Source organism: Salvelinus sp. IW2-2015, linkage group LG5 (assembly GCF_002910315.2).
Source record: "Salvelinus sp. IW2-2015 linkage group LG5, ASM291031v2, whole genome shotgun sequence".
NCBI classification, from domain to species: Eukaryota; Metazoa; Chordata; class Actinopteri; order Salmoniformes; family Salmonidae; genus Salvelinus; species Salvelinus sp. IW2-2015.
This window is the reverse complement of record NC_036844.1, coordinates 1,217,410-1,228,609: the sequence shown is the minus strand read 5'-3', so window position 1 is coordinate 1,228,609 and position 11,200 is coordinate 1,217,410. Positions and strand designations below refer to the sequence as shown.

Genomic DNA, 11,200 nt, shown 5'->3' with positions numbered 1-11,200 from the left:
ACGAGATCAAAGCAAGAGCTCCATTTAGCCACGTGTGCACATTTTGTTCATATCCTTTGCTAGTTAGTGAGTTATTAGCCCAGTTATAGATCATTTGTAGTCAGCAATAGGGGAGTGATTGTTTCCTACAAGAGCACAAAACATGCACATTTCTAGCCATTTTTGAAAGCCAGACAAGTTTTTGTCTTGAAGGGGCAGTGTTGTATTTTGAGACAGGTGACGACCTCATGAAGCTGGTTGAGAGAATGCAAGAGTGTGCAAAGCTGTCATCAAGGCAAAGGGTGGCAATTTGAAGAATCTCAAATATAAAATATATGCATATATTTTTTAAACACTTTTTTGGTTACGATAAGATTCCATATGTGTTATTTCGCAGTGTTGATGTCTTCACTATTATTCTACAATGTAGAAAATAGTACAAATAAAGAAAAACCCTTGAATGAGTAGGTGTTCTAAAACGTTTGACCGGTAGTNATGTCTTCACTATTATTCTACAATGTAGAAAATAGTACAAATAAAGAAAAACCCTTGAATGAGTAGGTGTTCTAAAACGTTTGACCGGTAGTGTACTTCAATAAACATCGGCAATTTTGCTACAACTCTTGTCTCTGTGTTGGTATGGAGTATGCTCATAGTCCATGAATGTTTATGCATTACACAGTATGTGTAGATGCATCTAACCCCGATGTCCTCTTTCCTGGCAAAGCCCACCTATTTCCTGTATCTTATGGTTAGGGCCTCATCTGCACCGAGCAACTTCATCTGCATGTTATGAATTGATGGCTGTTTACTGATGTCAGCAAACTATTACGGAAGTGGCTTATGGACGTCTCTAACATTGTACAGCACTTGCGGGGAGAAAACACAAATTTAGAGACCTTGGAAAGGTCATGTGGTGGGAACARTGGTGGGTTATTTCTTATAAATCCMCTCCAGAGGGGAAAGTTGACAGGTTTGTTCATGTGRTCAGTATGAGTCACTGTATGAGTTCCCCCCAGAAAAGGAAATGCCAATGTAGTGTTTTCAGCCTAAAAAACAGCTACCAATAACATGTGTGCGTTTGCTTACACCCACACACCTACAGTGATAAGTATATTATTAAGACACTGATATGTCATGACCTCATTCTCTTGATGGGGTGAGCAACTTCARTAAAAAACATTGTTCACCAGATCATTTTTCCATAAACTCCCACAAGTCTACAATGTGTTTTCTTCAGCCAGAATAATGATAACATCGCAATATCTACACTTTTGGATCAAATATAAACATAWCCTTATAATTAGTTCACAAAAAAAKATGTATTTATAATCTATTTCAAAGCTAGGAAAGGCGTTCTCTAGACWATTTCTTGAGTTCTGCTCAGGAATGCAGCAAAATGTATGAATTCAATGAGTCAGCTGAATGGTAAAGAGTGAGAGGAACTTCTCAGAGGATGCTCCCAAATACATGACACTTGCAACACTCCCCCTTCTCATGCGTCAGTTATCGATCAGTCCTACTGGAACTCCCGTTCACAGAACAGGAACTCCTGTAGTAGCAGAAAGTCAGAGACCTACAGTAGTCACACCTGGTTCATTTCTAGTCACGTCAACGGTTCTGCAAGAGCCTGAATGCCAAGGGGATGGCACATGACACCTCTCTCACGGGCTTTCGACTTGTTGGGTTGGTCCTTGCAGCATTGATTGTCAACGCAGTGTGTTTGATCTGGATTTGTTCTGTGAAGGTAAGGTAGTCTAGTGGTTACGAGCGTTGGGCCAGTAACCAAAATCTGTCTGTGTCCTTGAGCAAGGCACTTAACCCTAATTGTTCCTGTAAGTTGATTTGGATAAGAGTGTTTGCTAAATGACTAAAATGTAAATGCTATGCTGATTAATGCTGTACAGACTACATTAAATGTACAAAACATTAAGGACACCTGCTGTTTCCATGACATAGACTATCCAGGTGAAAGCTATAATCCCTTATTGATGCCACTTCAATCAGTGTAGATTAAGGGGAGGTGACAGGTTAAAGAARGATTTTTAAGCATTTAGACAATTGAGACATGGATTGTGTATGTGTGCCATTCAGAKGGTGAATGGACCAGGTGCCAGGCGCATCGGTTTGTGCCAAGAACTGCAACGYTTATGGGTTTTTCACACTCAACAGTTTCCTGTATGTATCAAGAATGGTCCACCACCCAAAGGACATMCAGTCAACTTGACACAAATGTGGGAAGCATTGGAGTCAACATGGACCAGCATCCTGTGAAGGCTTTTGACATCTTGGAGAGCCCAGGTCCCAACGAACTGAGGCTGTTCTGAGGGCAAAAGTGGGGGGGTACAACTCAATATTAGGAMGTTGTCGTGAACTGTTACTTAAATTAGTTAGCTGTTAGAGGTCATTGGGCTATAAATATTAAAGTATTTACTCTATGTAGTCTATGCTTCTCTAGTGCTGCAAAGTTGACCATTTTTGTTCAATCTCAAAATAAAATTGCTTTGTTACTGCATGAGTCTGGCTCTTGGGCTTTGAGATTAGATGATTTCTATATATTATATAAGGTAACAAGAGACCTGGTGCACCAGGGCAAATTCATACTATAAACATCTCAAAGGCCAGAGTTAGACTCAAGACATACAAAGCTGTATTTGGTCACAGATCTGTTAGGGTTCTATACGGCCTATTGTGATAGGCTCATTCGATTCAGGCTCCTAAATGTTTCTCTAAAAATAAATACATTAAAACATTTAGAACTGTCTGTGCAATATATTCCGCCAACATGTTTTCCTATTTTGGATACGATATGATTGTTCTATTATTTGAGGTGTAACAGCGCTTGAGAGGATTGGTTCATTGGTTCTCCTGTTTTTTATTTTAGCATGGTGAATCATCGTCAGGAGCTGGGGTATTTCCAGTTCATGGTAAGCTTCATTCTTTGGGGGGAAGGGGAAATKACACATGTATTTGGCAATTGAACAGACATAACCATCATTTTGTTTGAAGGCAGTGAGATATTTTCTTTTCTGTTAAAACTATGCTAAAACATTTCTCCGTCTCACTGACACTTATTAACAAATTAATTACTGCGCCTGGCACCTGGGCCACTAAAGAGTTACAGGAAACTGCCCCCCCCACACTGGCGCCCACATGCTTCCCACCTGAAAACAGTTCGGAACAGTTTGTGTATATATTATGGTGACATTTTGGTCTATGGAAAGGTTTTTTTCCCAATGATTTACAGTGCATTCGGAAAGTATTCAGACCCCTTCCCTTTTTCCACATGTTGTTACATTACAGCCTTATTATAAATGGATAAAAATTCCTCATTCCTCATCTCACAATACCCCATAATGACAAAGTGAAAACAAGTTTAAACATTTTGGCACATTTATTAAAAATAAAATCAGAAATACCTTTATTTACATAAGTATTCAGACCCTTTGCAATGAGACTCAAAATTGAGCTCAGGTGCATCCTGCTTCCATTGATCATCCTTGAGATGTTTCTACAAATTGATTGGAGTCCAAATGTGGTAAATTCAAATGATTGGACATGATTTGGAAAGGCACACACCTGTCTATATAAGGTCCCACAGTTGATAGTGCATGTCAGAGCAAAAACTAAGCCACGAGGTTGAAGGAATTGTCCGTAGAGCTCAGAGACAGGATCGTGTTGAGGCACAGATCTGGGTAGGGGTTCCAACACATTTCTGCAGCATTGAAGGTCCCCAAGAACACAGTGACCTCCATCATTAAATGGAGGAAGTTTYTAGAGCTGGCCTTCCATCAAACTGAGCAATTGGGGGAGAAGGGCCTTGCTCAGGGAGACCAAAAACCTAATGGTCACTCTGACAGAGCTCCAGAGTTCCTCTGTGGAGATGGGAGAACCTTCAAGAAGGACAACCATCTCTGCAGCACTCCACCAATCAGGCCTTTATGGTAGAGTAGCCAGACAGAAGCCACTCCTCAGTAAAAGRCACATGACAGCTCACTTGGAGTTTGACAAAAGGCACCTAAAGGACTCTCAGTCCATGAGAAACAAAATTCTCTGGTCTRATGAAACCAAGATTGAACTCTTTGGCCTAAATGCCAATCGTCACSTCTGGAAGAAACCTGGCAACATCCCTACGGTGAAGCATGGTGGTGGCAGCATCATGCTGTGGGGATGTTTTTCAGTGGCAGGGACTGAGAGAATAGTCAGAATCAAGGAAAAGATKAATTGAGCAAAGTACAGAGAGATCCTTGAAGAAAACCTGCTCCAGAGCACTCAGGACCTCAGACTGGGGTGAAGGTTCACCTTCCAACAGGACAACGACCCTAAGCACACAGCCAAGACAATGCAGGAGTGGCTTCGGGACAAGTCTCTGAATGTCCTTGAGTGGCCCAGCCAGAACCCGATCGAACATCTATGGAGAGACCTGAAAATAGCTGTGCAGCGACGCTCCCCATCCAACCTGACAGAGAAGAATTGGAGAAACTCCCCAAATGCAGGTGTGCCAAGCTTGTAGCATCATACCCAAGAAGACTTGAGGCTGTAATCGCTGCCAAAGGTGGTTCAACAAAGTACTGAGCAAAGGGTCTGAATACTTACGGAAATGTGATATTAAAGTTTTTTATTTTGAATAAATTTGCAAAAGTTTCAAAAAAACAGTTTTTGCTTGTCATTATGGGGTATTGAAAGTAGATTGATAAGGGGGAAAAACTATTTAATACATTAAGGCTGTAACGTAACAAAATCTGGAAAAAGTCAAGGTGTCTGAAAACATTCAGAATGCACTGTATATAAACCCTGGATTGCTGATGCTATGTATTGGCCATTGAAAGSCTTTGAAGCCCCCGGTCGGTAATATTGGCACAGTTCTGAACTGGAATTAATGGAATTCTACAGTATTTCAATTAAATGTTATCATTAGTAATCTCTAAAAAGTATACGTTAACAAAAAAAAATATATAAATTTTTATGTTAAGCTCACATAATATAATTTAAAAGAATGCATTAAGGTGTCTGTAATGTGGCAAAAACGAATGGTAAGGGAGTGCCAAGATGGAGTCACGGTGGCTTTAACACAGCGCCCCCTACCAGTCATCTAGTGTATAAATCAAAGTATATTTACATGCACAGTAATAATTAGATATTAAACCGATTATACTAGTCAACTAGTCAAGTAAACACCTTACTCTGCTTATCTTAATTGGCATAAGGTCAAAATTGAASTAAGCATACGCTGATTAAATCACCTGGTTTTCTGAGCATTCTTTCAAATTATTTGGACGTGTAAACTAGCGGTGCGTGGGTCAGCTGTTTGGCAATTGCTAATAACCCATCCGTAACCGCCCCGCTATATGTGATAAAGAGAATATCTGAGGCCCGCACCCGACCCTAACCCTCAAATATRGAAAATGCGCTACAGGCTACAGTCAAARACAGCAGAACCATTTTTTGACAGGGGGTGCAGGATTTTGTTTTGTGTGATAGTTTCCAACATTTTGGTAGGCTATTTGTTAGTCAACTTGTCTATAATTAGATACGTGTCGCTTCTCTTCTGTTATTATATGTTGACCTAGAAGACTAAATAAACCCTTGCTCAACAGAATAATGTAATAGATTGATAGAACGAATGCTTCAATCTAGATGACGTCGATAAAGTTCTCTGCCATCTTTCGCAGAGCATAGAGGTTTTAGGGACTGGGAAGAAAATACAATAAACGCAAAAACAAATGGGAAAGATTTTCTGTGCAAAATGTCCAAATGACATCAGTTTGACCTGAAAAAGAAAGCTGTGAAAAAGACACAATGTGTTTCTGATAAGATTTCAGTTCAGCTTTGATGCATAACTATGTGGTTGAAATACTATCCGCTTTTATGATACTTTTAGAATGAAGACAGCACCTCTACGGATCGTACAGTATATAACTGAAGAAGCCTAAGAAGAATGAGAACTTTTGAGTGAGCATGTTTGCAGTTTTATTATGCATTTGTGAAAATAAAAAGCAAAAGTGTCTTCTTTGTCCTACAGACTTGGCCAAATTCCTCAGAAGTCCCTCCTCCAATTCTAGTGTGTTCTTTAAAGGTTGGTGACCCAGCCATGACTTTGCATTGTTGATACTGTATCTGTTTATTCCTTAAATATACACTACTGTTCAAAAGTTTGGGGTCACTTAGAAATGTCATTGTTTTTGAAAGAAAAGCAAATTTTTTGTCCATTAAAATAACATCAAATTGATCAGAAATGCAGTGTAGACATTGTTAATGCTGTACATTTTTATTGTAGATGGAAATGGCAGATTTTTTATGGAATATCTACATAGGCGTACAGAGGCGCATTATCAGCAACCATCACTCCTGTGTTCCAATGGCACGTTGTGTTAGCTAATCCAAGTTTATCATTTTAAAAGGCTAATTGATCATTAGAAAACCCTTTTTCAATTATGTTAGCACAGCTGAAAACTGTTGTTCTGATTAAAGAAGCAATAAAACTGGCCTTCTTTAGACTAGAGTATCTGGAGCATCAGCATTTTGGTGGTTATGATTCCATCTCAATAAGGCCCGAAACAAAGCACTTTCTTCTGAAACTCAGTCTATTCTTGTTTTGGAAATGAAGGCTATTCCATGCGAGAAATTGCAAGAAACTGAAGATCTCGTACAATGTTGTGTACTACTGCCCTTCAGAACAAAGCGCAAACTGGCTCTAACCAGACTAGAAAGAGGTGTGGGAGGCCCCGTGTACAATTGAGCAAGAGGACAAGTGCATTAGAGTGCTCTATGTTGAGAAACAGACGCCTAAGTCCTCAACTGGCAGCTTCATTAAATAGATGCCAAAACACCAGTCTCAACGTAACAGTTTTCAATGGCCGTTAAAAGGAGGAGACCAAGGCGCAGCGTGGTATGCGTACATTCTACTTTATTAATAATGACACAGAACAAAACTAACAAAATAACAAAACGAAACGTGAAGCTATACAAATGAGTGCTGACAGGCAACTACACATAGACAAGAACCACGAACACAAAAGAGTAATGGTTCCCTAAATATGATCCCCAATCAGAGACAACGATAAACGGCTGCTCTGATTGGGAACCATATCAGGCCACCATAAACTACACATCCACTAAGAACATACTCTGACTTACAAAAACCTAGACAATACAAAACCCCTAGACAACAGAAACTAGCTTACCCACCTCGTCACACCCTTACATAACCAAAATATAAAGAAAAATAGATATCTAGGTCAGAGCGTGCAGTACCCCCCAAAGGTGCCGGACTCCCGGCCGCAAACCTGAACCTAAGGGGAGGGTCCGGGTGGAAATCTACTTCGGTGGCGGCTGCCGGGTTCTGCAGCGCAGCCCCCCTTTTACGCTCGATCCTCGCCTTTGTTAGAAAGGAAGGTAGGATATCACGAGGCCCGACTGGGACCGCCGCGAGGACCCTTGACTGCAAACCGGTCGCCGGAGGCCCCGGACTGGGGATACCGTCGCCGGAAGGCCCGGCACTGGGTATGTAAGCCAGAAGCCCTGGTCTGGGTACTGTCGCGGAGAGCTCTGGGGACTGTGGGAATGTCGCCGGACAGCGCTGGTTTGTGGAAGCGCACTGGAAGCCTGATGCGTGGTGCCGGAACTGGTGGTAACCGGGCTTGAGGACACACACTTCAGGGCGAGTGCGGGGAAGAGGCACAGGCCGTACTGGACTGTGGAAGCGCACTGGAGGCCTGATGCGTGGTGCCGGAACTGGTGGTACGGGCTGAGGACAGCACCTCAGGGCGAGTGAGGGAAAGAGGCACAGGCCGTACTGGACTGTGGAAGCGCACAGGAGGCCTGATGCGTGGTGCGGAACAAAACAACAAAACGAACCGTGAAGATATACAAATGAGTGCTGACAGCAACTACACATAGACAAGAACCCACGAACACAAAAGAGTAAATGGCTCCTAAATATGATCCCCAATCAGAGACAACGATAAACAGCTGCTCTGATTGGAACCATAATAGGCCACCATAAACTACACATCACCTAGACCTACATACCCTAGAATACAAAAACTAGCGTACCCACCCTGCGTCACACCCTGACCTAACCAAAATAAAAAGAAAACATAGAATATCTAAGGTCAGAGCCTGACACACAGTGAAGAGGCGACTCCAGGATGCTGACCTTCTAGGTAGCGTACAAGAAACACAGCCATATCTGCTCGACTGCCAATAAAAATAAAAGATTAAGATGGGCAAAGAACAAACACTGGACAGAGGAACTCTGCCTAGAAGGCCGGCACCCCGAGTCCACTCTGTTCACTGTTGAGGTGAAGACTGGTGTTTTGTGGGTATATTTAATGAAGCTCCAGTTGAGGACTGTGTAGGCATCTGTTTCTCAAGACTAGACATAATGTACTTGTCCTTATGCTCAGTTGTGCACCGGGACCGTCCCACCTTCTCTTTCTAGTTTTATTGCCTTCTAATAATCAGAACAACAGGTTTTCAGCTGTGCTAACATAATTGCAAAAATTAGGTCAAAAATCATGCGCAGCAACATGACTCATCACCAGCATGCTACCTCAGAAAACAGGACAAACTGAATATTATTCATAAGTAACTCAAAGAGCTCCGTGTGATACTGTTATTCTTTCAGGACAGCAAAATGTACACCTGAGTAATACACAACATTAAAGAACAACCTGGTCTTTCCATGACGACTGACCAGTGTGGAATCCAGTTGAAAGCTATGATCCTGCACGCCCTGATCTTTGTTTCACCTGTTCTTGTGATTGTCTCCACCAACCCACCCCCCCCCCCCCCCAGATTCACCCATGACTTCCCTATCACCCCTTTGTGTACCTGTGTTCTCTGTTTGTCTGTTGCCAGTTCATCTTGTTTGTCAAGTCAACCAGCGTTTTTCTCAGCTCCTGCTTTTCCCCAGTCTCTCTTATTCTCACCCTCCTGGTTTTGACCCTTGCCTGTCTGGACTCTGAGCCCGCCTGCCTGACCACTCTGCCTGCCCCTGAGCCTGCTGCCTTCCTGTACCTTTGCCCAACTACTCTGGATTATCAAACCCTGCCTGCCTGGACCTGTTGTTTGCCTGCCCCGTTGCTGTAATAAACATTGTTACTTCAACACAATCTGCACTTAGGTCTTACCTGAAACGTTATAGATCCATTATTGATGGCACTTATTAAATCCACTTCAATGAGTGTAGATGAAGGGGAGGAGACTGGTTAAAGAAGGATTTTTGACCCTTGAGACATCGATTGTGTATGTGTGCCATTCAGAGGGTGAATGGGCAAGACAAAAGTTTTAAGTGCCTTTGAACGGGGTATGGTAGTAGGTGCCAGGCGTATCGGTTTGTGTCAAGAACTGCAACGCTGCTGGGTTTTTCACGCTCAACAGTTTCCTGTGTGTATCAAGAATGGTCCACCATCCAAAGGACATCCAGCCAACTTGACACAACTGTGGGAAGCATTGGAGTCAACATGGGCCAGCATCCCTGTGGAACGCTTTCGACACCTTGTAGAGTCCATGCTCCAATGAATTGAGATTGTTCTGGGGGCAAAAGTGGGGGGCTGAAACTCAATATTAAGAAGGTGTTTCTAATGTTTGGTATACTCAGTGTGTACTGTGTGAAACAAAAAACTAATTTGAATATAAAAAGTTCCTTACTCCCTACATTTACCTATTTTTTGGTTTTCTCTGCCGCAGCTCTCCCTACCAAACAGAGCTTTGCTGAGCTAGGTGAGCTGGAGTGGGAGGAAGAGAGGAAGGAGATGGACAGCATGTTCCTGACCAAGAGTAGGACCCACATCCAGGTGACCGAGTCACGCTGGTACCTGGTCTTTGTCCAAGTCACCTTCAAGCTGCCAGCAGGGAAGGAGACCAGAGACCTAATGCTAAGGCTGCATTTCACCTATTCGGAACAGACGGACCAGATTGCCAGTGCCTTCGACACACGGCAGTTGCTGGAAGAGGAGCAAGATGCCACTCTGAGTTTCTCTGTCCTTGTGCGGGTGGGGCCGGAGAATAGACTGTCTGTCCTGGCAAGCCACAGGGCCCTGATTGATTATGAGAGGAAACCAGTCTCCACCTACATCACCATCATTGGATGCTCTGACTAKCCAAACTGGCCTGGCGTGTGGGCCAAGGTCTACTAGCTTTGGAATCACTGTCTGTATGCCAATCAAATGCCCACACTTAACAATGAAAGAAACAAGTACATCACCACAACCAAAGACAGGCCTAGATTCAATCTCTAAGCTGAATATCAGTGTAAAGGCGTCCGCATGCTTCCCAGCCGAAACAGTTAAGAAGAGTTGGTGCATACAGTTAAAGTCGGACGTTTACATACACCTTAGCCAAATACATTTAAACTCAGTTTTTCACAATTCCTGACATTTACTCCTAGTAAMGTTTCCCTGTCCTAGGTCAGTTAGGATCACCACTTTACTTTAAGAATGTGAAATGTCAGAATAATAGTAGAGAGAATTATTTATTTCAGCTTTTATTTCTTTCATCACATTCCGAGTGGGTCAGAAGTTTACATACACTCAATTAGTATTTGGTAGCATTAGCCTATCAGAAGCTTCTAAAGCCATGATATTATTTTCTGAAATTTTCCAAGCTGTTTAAAGGCACAGTTAACTTAGTGTATGTAAGCTTCTGACCCACTGGAATTGTGATACAGTGAATTATAAGTTTAATTATTTAATTTTAACTACTAACTTAATTCAATACAGAAATACATGAAAACACACAATTAGTTACAATGGGGTATTACATGATACAAAGAAAAGTCTTAGCGGACGAAACCGATATGATGGCTTGGTAGACAAAGGACAAGCGGGACGCACTCAAGAGCGCAAAACTCATAGCTGATAAATACACTCATAGAAATTGCTAATATCTTACTATGACATGACCGCTCATTCGAAAAGACATTTCAATTTACAAATTTATAGTGTATGTCTTGTTGTTCTCTCTCTGTGGTCCGCCGGGTCTGTCTGCTGGAGAGAGTCGACAGAAAGTCTCTGGTTGTGTTCATAGAGATCAAAGTCGTAGGTTGTTAGATGGATACTTCGAGTGTCATTCGGAATCTTAGAATCAGATGGTTTACAGACTAAATATTCACAGTTGTCGGAGTTTACATACACTTAGGTTGGAGTCATTAAAACTTTTTTCAACCACTCCACAAATGTCTTGTTTACAAACTAATAGTTTTTGGCAAGTGCCGGTT

General features: G+C 42.1%; 1 protein-coding gene across 1 annotated transcript; it reads left to right on the top strand.

The window, feature by feature from the left end:
• The first annotated feature begins 1,513 nt into the window (after positions 1-1,513).
• LOC111963606 (uncharacterized) lies at positions 1,514-10,647 on the top strand. Its single transcript, XM_023987134.2, has 4 exons — positions 1,514-1,726; positions 2,864-2,906; positions 6,002-6,055; positions 9,673-10,647. The coding sequence occupies exons 1-4, from the start codon at positions 1,625-1,627 to the stop codon at positions 10,119-10,121; spliced, it is 648 nt and encodes a 215-aa protein (XP_023842902.1). The 5' UTR covers positions 1,514-1,624; the 3' UTR covers positions 10,122-10,647.
• Positions 10,648-11,200: the final 553 nt, after the last annotated feature.